This window comes from Eurosta solidaginis, chromosome 4 (genome assembly GCF_040869045.1).
Source record: "Eurosta solidaginis isolate ZX-2024a chromosome 4, ASM4086904v1, whole genome shotgun sequence".
Lineage (NCBI taxonomy): Eukaryota > Metazoa > Arthropoda > Insecta > Diptera > Tephritidae > Eurosta > Eurosta solidaginis.
In genome coordinates this window covers 266,005,869-266,021,296 of record NC_090322.1, presented here as the reverse complement: position 1 = coordinate 266,021,296, position 15,428 = coordinate 266,005,869, and the positions used below count along the sequence as shown (strand labels likewise).

At 36.1% G+C, this 15,428-nt stretch overlaps 1 protein-coding gene across 1 annotated transcript; it reads left to right on the top strand.

The window, feature by feature from the left end:
* Positions 1 to 6,448: 6,448 nt before the first annotated feature.
* Positions 6,449 to 10,361, top strand: LOC137249510 (E3 ubiquitin ligase Rnf121). Its single transcript, XM_067781079.1, has 6 exons — positions 6,449 to 6,639; positions 6,710 to 6,886; positions 7,950 to 8,104; positions 8,191 to 8,419; positions 8,496 to 8,722; positions 8,795 to 10,361. The coding sequence occupies exons 1-6, from the start codon at positions 6,598 to 6,600 to the stop codon at positions 8,913 to 8,915; spliced, it is 951 nt and encodes a 316-aa protein (XP_067637180.1). The 5' UTR covers positions 6,449 to 6,597; the 3' UTR covers positions 8,916 to 10,361.
* The last annotated feature ends 5,067 nt before the right edge of the window (positions 10,362 to 15,428 follow it).

Sequence of the window (15,428 nt, the reverse complement as noted above, 5' to 3'; positions counted from 1 at the left end):
AAACAAAAACATGTCAAACTCAGTAATTTTGAGGTAGTAGTGGTCTCGCTTTTTCATGATAGGAATTGTTTTTGTGTTTTGAAGTTCCGATAAAGTTTCGTCAGTTTTTTTAGCTTGGAATCCAAGCAAAAATAAAGTAGTGTCATATATGCTTAAGATACGGTTACGACCTTAGTGGCACCAATAATCGATTGCATTGATTCCCATAAGGTTGGTCGAATCAGCTGTTATAAGGTTACCGATACGGTTACCAATAAAGCACCAATGTCTCCAGCTTAAAGCGGCAGTTACCCACCGACGTGTGCCGTACGTACGGACGTTTGTCGTACGAAAGACGTTTGACCGAACCCTCAAGCCCATAGGAATCAATGTGTGCGTCTGTGTAAACCACTGTTGCCATTGACAGTTTGCATGCATGCTTATGCAAACATCAACTTTTGGAACTACAAATTTTTCATGGTACAAATGGGAAAAACAAATACTGAATAAGAATTTATAGTTCATTTATTTGTAACCTCCAATTTTATATAATAATTTTAGGATATTTCAACAAAATTTGAAACAATCATTAGGCCTTTTTGTATTATTATTATTATTATTTATTAACAGATTAAATAAATTAATAAGTTAATATTAGACGAGCATTAGCTGCCAGGGCTATCAGCTCTAGCTATGTAATATACTTATATTTGGTAGATACATACTTAACTTTTTTTTTTTTTTTTTTTTTTTTTTTTTTTTTTTTTTTTTTTTTTTCTCTATAACTAGTTCTCAGACTCGGGCTCGGATGTGTTTGATAAAGTTGTATATACAGGTTATATTGTCTTTTGACGGATTTATTAAAAGCTCTGTCCAGTTCCTTCTGAGGTACTGATTTCTGATGTCGATCAAAGCAGGGCAGTCAATAAAAATGTGTTTTAGTGTTATGGTTTCTCCGCAGCGTGCACAGGCTGGAGCTGCCTCACCAGTAAGAAGGTGTTGGTGAGTGTCCAAAGTATGACCAAGGCGTAACCGCGAGAAAGTTTGTATTTGGGACTTCCATATGTCCGTGGGATATTTGGGAGATATCAAATCTCTGTTTATACCAGTATAATGGTGGTGGGTGTAGTTTTGCCATTCTCGTTTCGTTTTTGCGTGAATATGTCTTTTGATTGCTGTGCGTATATCTATCTTTGAACATGTGGTATCTTTTGTAACTGGTGACTGTGATGCTAGTTTCGCTGCATTGTCTGCCATTTCGTTTCCTTGAATACCAACATGCCCTGGTATCCAGAGCAGGCGTATTTTCGCATTGTTGTTGATGAGCGCATCTCTGATTTGATTTATTGTTGTAGAGTGGGATAGCGGGTTTTGGATGGCTTGAAGTACGGATTTACTGTCGGTGCATATAAGAGTTTTGCAATTGTTTTCCAATGCCATAGTTACTGCATGTTTGATGGCAACTGCTTCTGCAGTAAAGACGGATGTGAAGTCCGGTAGTGTTTGCACCATTAAAGTGGCGCCGTCTGAGTCGACCACTGCGAAACTTGCCGGTGCATGGTCGGACTTTGATCCATCTGTGAACCATATGTTCCAGTTTTCGGTTGCGTAGAATTCTTTGCGTTCTTGGAACATTGTGCAAAACGCTTCTGGAGGTGTGGTGTCCTTCTTGAATTTGCATAGTGAAAAGTCACACGATGTTTTATTGATTTGCCATGCTGGGGCTTGTGATTGGTAGTTCTCCGATGTGTTGTATAGTTCCAGGCTATTGGCGATTTCGAGTACTTTATGCATTGAAGATGGATATTTTTGTCGACCTCTGGCAATGTTGATATTTTTTATGTCACAATCAATGATCGAGTTGGTTGGAAAGAGAAGTTTAGGAACAAGTCTCGCAAGGACTTGGTATATTCTATCTTCAATGGTTGGTAGGCCTGCCTCTGCTAAAATGTTTATAATGGGTGTTGTACGAAAAGCAAAAACGCTTGCACGCGCGGCTTGGTGATAAGCTGGCTTAATGATGTTGATTGCAGATTTAGGTGAATTCCAGAAGAGAAAGAGCCCATAGTCGATTTTACTTAAGATTAACATTTTAGTTATATACATAAGGGTGTTAATATGTACATGGCATTTCTTACTAGCAAGGTAAGTAACAATATTAATTCTGGCAGCTAATGCTTTTTTTAAATGAGTGAAGTGGCACATCCACTTGTAGTTATGCGAGAATATAATACCTAATATCTTCAACTTTTTTACATTTTCGATCACTATATTATTTATTTCTAAAGTATGGTTATCGAAATCGCAGGAATGTTTCCTACATATGTGGAATTTTTTAGTTTTTTCTAAGGAAATTCTGGCTCCGGAGTAGTCACCCCAGTCCAGGATTTCCTTTATTAAATTTTTAAAGATAAGATTTGTTACTTCGTTTTCGTTTCTTTTGCATAATATGTAGACATCGTCTGCGTAAAGGCAATGATCTACCGAACTTTTAGCTTTTATAATGTTACTTATATCATTAAATGCAATGCTAAACAAGATTACGGATAGTGGAGAACCCTGAGGAATACCATTTTCTAACGGATATACATCCGAGAATACATTATTAATTTTTACACGAAACTTGCGATTGGTTAGAAACGATTTAACGAAGTAGAATATTCTGGGGCCTACACCCCACGAGCGAAGGCGGTTTAGAATAGCGTGCGGTCCAACTCGGTCAAAAGCCTTTTCAAAGTCTAGCGAGAGAATAGAGACATGGTTACGAGCTGAGAGAGCTTTCGTGACATAATGGTCAATGTGAAGGAGAGCGTCGGTGCACCCTCTGTTGGTTCTGAATGCTACTTGGTTGGGGTTAATAAGCTGTTGGGTCTCAGTGAACCATGCAATTCGATTTGCAACTATGCGTTCTATGATTTTAGAGAGGCATGAAAGAAGCGATATAGGGCGGTACCCATCTGTGGAAAGAGAGTTCTTATTTGGCTTAGGTATTGGTATAACGGTAGCAATTTTCCAGCTTTGAGGGATTATGCCAGTGTCTAAGATGGAGTTATAAAGCTGTAGCAATCGGGATGTTCCCATTGCCGGCATTTCGCGGATCATTTTATAGGATATTCGGTCGAAGCCGGGTGTTTTGCCTTTTGCTTTGCTGATGGAAGATATAAGTTCGATCATTGTGATTGGTTTTTCTATGAGAGCTGCTTTTGGATTGGTTTCACTACGGGGGCAAGTCTGGCTCAAGGTATGAATTTTGTCTTCCCTATATCGGTGAGAAAAGTTCGCGTCGGACGAGAGATTGGACCACGCAGAAGCAAATTCGTTGGATATTATGGATGGGTCCGAAGTTATGTTGTTATTAATTTTAATTGCAATTACTGGTGTGCGCGGGTTTCTGTGGCATAGTCTATTGATTTTATTCCAGATATCGGATACAGAAGAATTGGGGGAGATAGATTTAGTAAATTTTTCGAAACTTGTCTTTTTTTGTGTTTTCATTTCTTTACGAAATCTGGCATTGAGTTTTTTGAAGTTTATAAGGTTTAAAGGTGTTGGGTTATTTTTAAATCTATGCCAAGCTTGCATTTTATCCCTTCGAAGGATCGTGAGATCCTTGTTCCACCAAGGTACGTGGGTTCTTCGGGAGGGTGATGCTTGGGGGATGCAATGGTTTGCGGCCACGTGTATTGCTTTAGCAATGCTAGACGCCTCATGATTTGGAGAGTAGGATTCAGCTCTAGCGCTAAGTTCCAGGTCAACATCCTTTTTGAAGTTCTCCCAGTCAGCGAAATCAAGTAGAAATTTGGGTATTGGTTTTGCGCGTCGGGTGGTGTTTGGATACAATGAGATGTTTAGGATTAACGGGAAGTGGTCGCTGTTGTGGAGGTCGTCTAGTGCTTTCCACTGTATAAGTGGGAACAGTGGGGGGGAGCAGAGGGATATGTCTACGTGGGAAAGGGAAGAGTGAGTGGAAAAGTGGGTCGGACTGCCATCATTCAAAAGGCACATGTCGGATAGTCTTATAGCATTTTCTATAATCCGGCCTCGGTGATTGTCGGAGGAGGCGCCCCATAGGCTATTCCAACCGTTAAAGTCACCAAGTACTATAAGTGGTGTGTTAACTGCTTCGAAAATATCGGTTAGGTCCCTGCTGCTGAATGTTTGACAAGGCGGTATATAGATAGATGCCACGGAGAACTTGATACTCAAATCTACCTGGATCACTACTACTTGAAGTTGGGAGTTGACGTCTATTTTCCTATGTGGGATATAGTTCTTTATTGCTAAGCCCGCGCCTTGTTTGGCCGTGGTATTTGACGAAGAATTTACAAAGTAGGTGGAATAGCTGTTTAGAAAGACTGGATTAGAGTTGTGGGGACAATGTGTTTCTTGAATTGCGATAATGCTTGGGTTATACCGTTTGATAAGAGTCTGGAGTTCAGAGAAGTTGTTATAGAAACCTTTCATATTCCACTGGAGAATATTCAGGTCCATGAGAGAGAAGAGGAAGTGTGCTCTGTCTTTTGTAAAGGTGAACTTTACAGAAGCGAGGGACTTAAGAGAGATTTGGTTAAAAGTCGTCGATGGAATAATCCATCGAAGAGGTTTTGTTACTGCCGTTGTTGTTTTCGACATAGTAGTCATTGTTTTTTAGTAGATTTTGGGTAAAAACTGATATTGGTGACATTGGTGTTGTCATATTTGATTCAGATGTTGGATTTAGATGGGTGGTTGGTATATTAGTTTGTAGTAATGAATAATTTTCTAAAGAAGTAGTGGGATTTATTTTATTGAGGATGCTTGAGGTGGATTTTTCGGTAGAGGTATAGTTTGATTTATTGAGGTTACTTGAAGTTGGATTTTCGGTAGTGGTGTAATTTAATATATTGAGGTTGCTTGAGCTTGGTTTTTCGGTTTGGTTATTGGGGTCAAGTCCAGTGGTATACGTGTTTTGCGCTGATGCATTAGCATCGGTAGATTTTTCATTTTCGGTATTAGGTTTATCAATAGTGTTTGATGAATGAATATTGGTAGATGTGCTATTTTTTGTGGTAGAGGCGTAGGAGTTTAGGCGTTGTGAGAGGGGTAATCTATTTTTGTATTTTTTCCGTGCTTCGCCCATACTGCATTTTTCGGCAGTTTTAATCTTAAGGATTTCCTTGGCTTCGACATATTTTGGACAATTTTTGTCCGAAGCTGCGTGCTCTTCTTTACAATTAGCACATTGAGTTCTGACGCATTTTTCAGGGTTATGAAGTGGAAGATTACAAGTGTCACATATTGGCACTTTTTGGCATCTTTTTTGGGTATGTCCTAGAATTTGGCAGCGCCTACAACGCATTGGACTTGGAATGTAGGGTTGAACCTTGGTTTTATACCATGCTACTTCTACGGATTCAGGGAGTCGGTACAGGTCAAATGTTAAGACCATTTGCCCAGTGAAGATAGTTTTGCCTTCAACTTTTTTTGTAAATTTGTATACACCCGTAACTTTTTGGTCTTTCATTTCACGTACTATTTCTTCTTCTTCCACGTGCTTAATGCAGGGAGCATAGATTACACCTTTAACCGAATTCAAGGTGTCGTGTAATTTTACAACAATTGGACAAAGGTTGGGGAAAGATTTCACTTTTAGAAACCTGTCTGCCACTTGTGCGGTGCGCGCCAAGACAAGTATATTACCGTCCCGAAGTTGGGTAATTGCATCTGTTTCGGTTGATATAGCTTCAATTGATTTTTTAATGGCAAAAGGACTTAGCTGGTATAATGGTTTATTATTGTCTGCGGATGAAATTAGAAGGAATTTTGGGTTATAGGTTGGAGGGCATTTTGGGCGGAGTGCTGGGAAAGTCTCTTGTTTAGGATTAGCTTTCTGTCTTTTTCTGGTTGGGTTGTCTAGATGATCACTTAACGCGGAAAAGCGATTCGGTGACCTATCCGGAGGTCCCGGAGCCATTTTAAAGCTAATATTTATTCAAAATATAAATTTAAATTAACACGTGGGCTTAATCAAAAAAGAAAAACAATGGTAAGAATGAAGGAAAAAGAAATGGAGTGATTAACGGAACGTTAACACAATAACAATTGTAAGTCACAAAACTAGTCACTGAGAGAAAAAAAAAGACGACGTGTGCACGCTTTGAATGATAGTCGGCGACTGCCTTTTTGTATGTTAACTGCAAACGGTCCAAACATAGCACACAAAATATTTAATAAGCAACTCTGTCATGTGAGAGAGCGATCAGCTGACACGTTCTTACGGAAAAAATCAAAATTGATTTGATTTCTACTTTCCGTGATACGTACGTATGTACGTTGAACGTCGGTGAGTTTTCGTTTACATTGCACACTCATAAGTTAGGTCGTGTCAGCTGACACGTTTTTTCTACGTACGTTCGTAGGTAACTGCCGCTTAATTCGGGAGTTGAAAAAGTTATTGTCATAAGAGAACACACCTCTAGTAATTCAATCATAACATTTTGACACGTTCAGGATTTGCAGCGATTGGTTGGGAAAAAGATTGCTAATTTAAATGTGTACAATTTTAAGTGTCGAATATAGGATACTTATTAGGTGAAATACAAAATATTTATTAAGTTGGTCGAAACACCAAAAAACAATATGGAGCCATCTCTTTTGCATGCGCCGGTAGATTTTAATAAGGTAAGAGCCCTTATATTATTCATTGGGTATGTGAAAACCATGTTATGAAAATTGATTTATCTATTTAAAGTCTTTGGACGAAATGTCCCCAGAGGAACGTATTCGCGCCGAACATCAGCTAATGCACGAAAAGCACAAAGGCCATGAATCAATGCATTCGGAAATGGTACTCATTCTATTCATAACGCTAACCGTAGCTCAGGTGATATTGGTGCAATGGAAGAAACGACATTACAAATCATATTCGGTAATTTACTTTTTTGTATTGTTGTGATTGTCTTTTACCTATTTTAGTTTTAAATGCTAACGCCGTTAGGCAGTGGTTTAAGAGTATTCGTTTAAAATGTCTAGGGGGGTTAGACAAAAATTGCTAAGAATGTATCAAACAAAAGTTCCTCTCAAAGATTAGCGGCGTGTTGTTGTTGTTGTTGTTGTAGCGATTAGGTTACTCCCCGAAGGCTTTGGGGAGTGTTATCGATGTGATGGTCCTTGTCGGATACAGATCCGATACGCTCCGGTAACACAGCACCATTAAGGTGCTGGCCCGAGCATCTCGGGAACGATTTATATGGCCACATTGAACCTTCAGGCCATCCCTCCCTCCCCACCCCCAAGTTCCATGAGGAGCTTGGGGTCGTCAGAGCCTCGTCTGTTAGTGAAACGGGATTCGCCGCTCGAAGGTGAGGTTGACAATTGGGTTGGAGAAGCTATATATTGCGCTACACAACCCCTTGAAATCGAACACTTGCTGGCAGCCCATCGAAAAAGACAACGTTGATTACAACTTATACGGCAGTTGGAGGCGAAAATGCAGAACTGACAGTTTCTGCTAAACCAGGTTATCCCAGCAATAAACTTCCTGAAGCAGCCTGCCATCTAGTCGGAGAAGTGGACATCTCCGTACGTACTACGATGTGAGAACAGATTCATTTAATTTGGAAAAGCATTAGAAGTTATTCACCCTGGTCTACACATAGTCAATAAACACATTTGCTGTGCCACGCCAGAAAAATGTTTCAAAGTCAAATATCCAATTCTAATTGGCTCCTCTTCTAGCTGGATACTGAAACATGATGGATGGATTCTTGCATATCCAAAATCGCACCCGAAAACTGTTAGTTTCAATGACACGCAACTCAACATCACCCAATCTTTGTTAGGGAAACTCCTGAAATTGGGTTTAGACCCAAATTCGCGTATAATACTAGGTATTATGCTCGATTGGTAGAAAATCCTTTCCATAGAAATTGACCTTCCCTAGTTTATGCATACGTTTCATATGGTTAGCTAATTTTTTTACATTATTTCAGGCCGTTACACTCCTTGCGATGTGGCTTGTACCTATGGTCATATCGTCCTTTTACAATTTTGTGCGGTTTATTATAATTTGGTCGGCATTTACATGTATAACCGCATTTGTTATGAAAAAAGCTGTAAGTAAGCCGATAGCAGGTACAACCCCAAGGTGAGGAAACAATATACAATTCTATAACTTAGTAAGATGTTACTTAACTATCTATATGTAAACCCTAATTTCTATGTATTTCACAGATTGGTCTATAAATGGCTTTTAGCAATACATATGGCGAGTTTAGTTTTAGGTTTTGGTGGCTATATTTTCGTAATGGCAACTTTTTTGGGCTTTAATTATATATTCAATCAAGCACCGAACGTTTGGATGGATATTGGTATGCTGTTTATGTTTTATGGCCTATATTTTGGTGTATTGGGACGAGACATATCAGAGATTTGCACAGAAAAAATGGCAGCTCATATCGGGGTAAGACTTAAGAATGTAAACTTTATAAATTGTATGTTCACATGTTAAAGCTTATGCTTTCTGTTATATATTTTAGTATTATACTCCGCAAGGCATGCCCACACGCCACTTAGACGACATTGTGTGTGCCGTATGTGGCAATCCTCTCACAGGCAATGACACGTTTATTGAGAAAATATATAAGTTATCATGTGGTCACAAATTTCATGAATCGTGTATACGTGGCTGGTGTATTGTGGGTAAAAAGCAAACGTGCCCCTATTGCAAAGAAAAAGTGGATCTTAAATTAATGTTTCATCATCCGTAAGTTTTGCCGCTTGTATGACAAATCGATTTTACACTAATAATCGTGTTTTATATATTTTGTGTTTGTAGTTGGGAACGACCCCATATACTTTATGGCCGCTTACTGGACTGGATTAGATGGCTAGTTGCTTGGCAACCGCTAATTTTTTTCATTGTGCAAGGAATAAATTGGGCTTTGGGTTTAGAGTAGTAAAATTATGTAGCAACATTTTTGTTTTAAGTTGACCGAATTGTTAGTAAAATAAACGTGTTGTAATGCGGCATAATTTACAATTCTATAAAGTATCCGTCACATTCTATAAAGTATCCATACAGGGAGTGACATGTATATATTTGCCGTCGATCTCATTCTAGCGAAAATTTATATTTTGGTGAAGCCACAACCACGCAATACTTTTTTACGATCTTTTAATATTAAACCAGGTTATCAAATATATGTGCGCTTCAGTAAAATTGTGCAAATATCATGGCAACAAACTCAGTCAAACCAATTATACTGCCGTCCATAGCAAAAAGACAGGAAAGTTCACTTCCTGCCTTTTATGAGTTTTGATGCCATTATATTTCGCGATATGCGTTAACTCATTACCGAATACTAATTTTAAACTTACATTCAAAGAGAAAAAAGGTTTTAAATTTGTTTTTGCTTGAAACATCTTAAATTTCCAATCAAAAATTCAGTTTTCTCTGATTGTACTTTTTACACTTTACTGCCTTCTTGCTATAGACGGCAGTATAGTAACTTTTTGAATTGAATATAATTAACCGGAATTGGCTGACTTAAAAAAATTTTGTTCATTGTCAAAATAAAATGGGTTTTAAATTTAGTTGCAGCTTTTTGACATAATTTTCTCTGAACTATCTATAGTTTAAATGAAACTACATATTTTTAAAATTTTATTTATTATTTATTTAAATTTTGATATTAATATTGATATTTAAAATTTATAAATTCACTGACACTGACATTTTCTTTTTTGAAATCATATTCAAAAATAAAGTAATTCAAAAAATAAAATACAAAAATAAAGTATATTTAAATAAAGTAGATAACTCTACACTATCTGTCAAGAAAGCTGCAACTAAATATAAAACCTATTTTATTTTGACTGTGACTATGCGCCATGGGCTTGAGACGTTCGACATGGTGTCTTTCTATCATTCTAATAATATAACCTTTTTCTTTGCAAACTTCCATATCATTAGCTTAGACCTTGTTTACATATAACGAGATTACCTTCATTTTCGTACATAAATCCCAACCGTTAATAGTTTTTTTTTATAGAAAAAGTTCTACTTTATTGGTAAATTTAATAGCCTCGTTTAATATAATTTGATAATTTTGATTGAGCTTTAGGCCAGATTATTGAATAAAACTTCTTTTTTAGTAGTATTCAAAATATATTTATTTTTCGATATTTCGACTTCAATCTGAAGTCATCATCAAGAATCTACGAAAAGAAAACAATTAACATTTTTAAACATACGTTTCCGTAGCAAAAATACGACTTACACATATGGATATGTATGATCGACTGAACAGAAATTATGACAACATAATTTTAGTAAAAACAAAAGAGCGAAAAATATAAATAAAGATAAATCAAAAACTCCCGCGAAAACAATTTCATGTACCGCAAGTGTAAACAAAAAACATATGTATACAATAAAAAATGTGTCAACAAAAGTTAAAAATATATATATACATATATATGTATGTATGTACGTATTTAATGTATGTTATGCTCTCAGCATTGCTAGAGTTATTGTTCCAGCTTAAGTTTAGTGAGTGTGCTTAACTGACAGCAGCGTGATGTTGTTGTTTTAAGACCAAATTTCTGTAGGTTTGTGCACAATGGTCTACATCTGATTTAAAATTCATTTTTATATCATTAGGGGTGTTCAAAATGTGTAAGGTTTCTAAAATGAAGCGCTTATTATAATGTTTTTCATGTTCCAGAATGGTTACGTTTTCAAAATCTGGATAGTGTCCCGTGTCTTTGCAATGCGCAGCCAATGCTGTCTTGTTTTCTGGATTATTATTTCTCAATTTAATATTCGATTTGTGGGCGAAAGCCTAGTCTTTAGTTTAAGTTTAGTTGTCCCTACATATACTTGTTCGCATACGTGGGACCCGTCGCCGTTGCATGGAATTTTGTACACCACGTTGGATTTCTCATGATTTGGTATTTTGTCCTTTAAATTACTATAAATTGGTCGTAGAGTGTTGTTGTAAGTAAACGCGATTTCATATTTCTCTTTGTCATATAAATTTGAACCCTTGATTCTTTCAGACACTCCCGGGATATATGTCATTGATTTATAAATTTTATCACCTTTCTTGGTTGTATTATTATTGGCGTTCGCTGTGTGATGTTTGTGAATCAGTTTGTTTATAAGGGACCTGGGAAAAGAATTTTGTTCCAGGGTTTTTCTAATTATGGCTATGTTTTTGTTGTGAAACATCTTATCACTTATGTTAAGAACCCTTCTTATAAAATTTTTCGCTGTGTTCAAAATAGTGTTGGGTGCGTGTTTGGAATTATAATTGATAAGTCTACCCGAAGCTGTTTGTTTTTTATACCAATCAATGTATAACTTATTATTATTTTTAATTATTAATGTGTCAAGGTAGGGAAGTCTGTTGTTTTTCTCCACTTCCATAGTAAATCGTATGGATTTGTAATATGTATTAAGTAGTTTAAGCATGTTTTCCATTTCGCTCGTTTTGACGATGGCAAATAAGTCGTCAACGTATTTGGTTAGCAATCGGGGTTTGCTTTTTGATTCCATCTCGAATCTTGTTAGCAGTTCATCTAAAACAATGTCAGCTATCACTGGGGAGGCTGGAGATCCCATTGGCATGCCTGATCGTTGTTCTTAGATTTTGTCGTTGTATTTAAAATATCTATTGTCCCTCACGCAAAATTTTAATATGTTCATGAATAATTCTTTTGTTAAACTTGTGTGCTCTTTAATGTCAGTCCACCTGGAGGCAATGATGTCGATAGCCGCATCCACGGGAATGCTGGGAAACAAAGAAACCACGTCAAATGACACCAAACTCTCATCATCGTAAATGTATGTGTCTTTAACTTTTTCTTTGAACTCTGTGGAATCTTTGACATTGTATTTCGAAGATTTTGTAATATTTTTAAGTATACGGACTACATATTTACACAAGTTATAGGAAGGGGACCCGATGGATGAGCAAATCGGGCGCAACGGTATGCCATCTTTACCAAAAATCCATAAAGATGGCATACCGTTGCGCCCGATTTGCTCATCCATCGGGTCCCCTTCCTATAACTTGTGTAAATATGTAGTCCGTATACTTAAAAATATTACAAAATCTTCGAAATACAATGTCAAAGATTCCACAGAGTTCAAAGAAAAAGTTAAAGACACATACATTTACGATGATGAGAGTTTGGTGTCATTTGACGTGGTTTCTTTGTTTCCCAGCATTCCCGTGGATGCGGCTATCGACATCATTGCCTCCAGGTGGACTGACATTAAAGAGCACACAAGTTTAACAAAAGAATTATTCATGAACATATTAAAATTTTGCGTGAGGGACAATAGATATTTTAAATACAACGACCAAATCTACGAACAACGATCAGGCATGCCAATGGGATCTCCAGCCTCCCCAGTGATAGCTGACATTGTTTTAGATGAACTGCTAACAAGATTCGAGATGGAATCAAAAAGCAAACCCCGATTGCTAACCGAATACGTTGACGACTTATTTGCCATCGTCAAAACGAGCGAAATGGAAAACATGCTTAAACTACTTAATACATATTACAAATCCATACGATTTACTATGGAAGTGGAGAAAAACAACAGACTTCCCTACCTTGACACATTAATAATTAAAAATAATAATAAGTTATACATTGATTGGTATAAAAAACAAACAGCTTCGGGTAGACTTATCAATTATAATTCCAAACACGCACCCAACACTATTTTGAACACAGCGAAAAATTTTATAAGAAGGGTTCTTAACATAAGTGATAAGATGTTTCACAACAAAAACATAGCCATAATTAGAAAAACCCTGGAACAAAATTCTTTTCCCAGGTCCCTTATAAACAAACTGATTCACAAACATCACACAGCGAACGCCAATAATAATACAACCGAGAAAGGAGATAAAATTTATAAATCAATGACATATATCCCGGGAGTGTCTGAAAGAATCAAGGGTTCAAATTTATATGACAAAGAGAAATATGAAATCGCGTTTACTTACAACAACACTCTACGACCAATTTATAGTAATTTAAAGGACAAAATACCAAATCATGAGAAATCCAACGTGGTGTACAAAATTCCATGCAACGGCGACGGGTCCCACGTATGCGAACAAGTATATGTAGGGACAACTAAACTTAAACTAAAGACTAGGCTTTCCGCCCACAAATCGAATATTAAATTGAGAAATAATAATCCAGAAAACAAGACAGCATTGGCTGCGCATTGCAAAGACACGGGACACTATCCAGATTTTGAAAACGTAACCATTCTGGAACATGAAAAACATTATAATAAGCGCTTCATTTTAGAAACCTTACACATTTTGAACACCCCTAATGATATAAAAATGAATTTTAAATCAGATGTAGACCATTGTGCACAAACCTACAGAAATTTGGTCTTAAAACAACAACATCACGCTGCTGTCAGTTAAGCACACTCACTAAACTTAAGCTGGAACAATAACTCTAGCAATGCTGAGAGCATAACATACATTAAATACGTACATACATACATATATATATATATTTTTAACTTTTGTTGACACATTTTTTATTGTATACATATGTTTTTTGTTTACACTTGCGGTACATGAAATTGTTTTCGCGGGAGTTTTTGATTTATCTCAGGCATGCTTAACGAACGAAACGATATCATTTCGTTACGATAATCAACGCTAATAAACGAAACGAAGTCACTTCGTTTCGTTTATTAGCGTTGATTATCGTAACGAAATGATATCGTTTCGTTCGTTAAGCATGCCTGATTTATCTTTATTTATATTTTTCGCTCTTTTGTTTTTACTAAAATTATGTTGTCATAATTTCTGTTCAGTCGATCATACATATCCATATGTGTAAGTCGTATTTTTGCTACGGAAATGTATGTTTAAAAATGTTAATTGTTTTCTTTTCGTAGATTCTTGATGATGACTTCAGATTGAAGTCGAAATATCGAAAAATAAATATATTTTGAATACTACTAAAAAAGAAGTTTTATTCAATAATCTGGCCTAAAGCTCTATCAAAATTATCAAATTAGAAAAAGTTCTACCTCTGAGTGTAATCTTTAATTGGAATCACAAAATAAGATAGAAAAGTAAACATTTTACAGAAAATAATCTAGTTTCCAGGAGCATATGTAAACGCGTAGATTATAATATGTGACCCGGTCTATGAAAAGGTGGCTTATGACTCAAAAAAGAAATTGCCAAACAGCTGTTTTGCGAGAATTGTAGATTAAGGCATGTCTGAAGGTGGCCTTAATTCACAAAGGCCCTAACTAAGAAATTTAAAATGTTGCAACATTTTTTTAAAGATGCGTAACTATCTTGTTATTTGTTCTAAGACCACGTTTGTAGATGTACTATTTACAAGAAATCCTTAATAGATAATGTACGCGTTTTTGTATGTTCCACCCCTAGGAGTTAGATTATCTTTCAATTTTGTTTCAATTTTGTCTCGTGCTTCCATATAGAGACTACATTCTAAAGGTAATACTTTTTCTATGAAATAAAAAGGGCATCTTTAAAATTGTTAATAATTGCTGATTATCGAAGGGGAAAGTTTATATGGGAAATCTATTTCATTTAAGATTAGGAGTTAAGTACGAAAATAAAGATAATCTCGTTATGTGTAAGCTAGGTCTAACCCTTTGAAATGTTCCCTGGGGCGTACAAAAATTTGCAAAAAACACAGTTTCGAAAAATATGTTCATTAAGGCCTTTGTGAATTAAACTAACGATATATGTGTGGGGTCGAAATTCAATCTTCGAAAAAATTCAAATATGTTATTTTTCGCTAACTGCTTATGTACATACATATGTATGCCGTTCGAAGAAGATGAATAGAAGACGGCAGAACACGCTCATACTTAAACTTTTTTCGGGTTTTAAATCGATAATTTGTAAAAATATAATAGGAAGGGTTCTATTTCGAGCTTGGAAATCCCATACATAATTTTGCAGGCTAACTTCAAAAAAATTGGTTTGGTCCAATAACCGGCCGGGGACTGGTGCTCTACAGGGCACTAAAAGGAAAAATTTACTCTATTCTATTTTTTTTAAGAAATTGGGCCATAAGCAAAATATAAGTTTTGGCTTTAAACGAAATTAAAACTCTAGCGTGTTTTTTTTTTCTTTAAGAAACATATTTAATCTCAAAGGGTAAAAGTGTGGTCGTGATTTGTCTTCTTTCTTATATCGATATCAGTGAGATCTTTGAAAAAATAAAAATCTGCTAAAAACAATTTTTTACCATTCAAATAAGAAAAACTGCAGATCATTCCCACATTTTTACTTTTATGATTTCCAAATAAATAATTTATAAAATTGGGAGAATCGAATGGTTCAATTTCAAACTATGGAAGTGACATATGTTATGACATATGACAACATATGATATCCTATGTTTTGCAGGTTAACTTCGAAAGACGGAAA

Bases quoted from the DNA above. Each gene is read 5' to 3' on its own strand.
- LOC137249510 (XM_067781079.1), top strand. From the start codon at position 6,598: ATGGAGCCATCTCTTTTGCATGCGCCGGTAGATTTTAATAAG. The intron at 6,887-7,949 runs GTAATTTACTTT...ACATTATTTCAG, and splicing joins GACATTACAAATCATATTCG to GCCGTTACACTCCTTGCGAT. The intron at 8,723-8,794 runs GTAAGTTTTGCC...TTGTGTTTGTAG, and splicing joins AAATTAATGTTTCATCATCC to TTGGGAACGACCCCATATAC.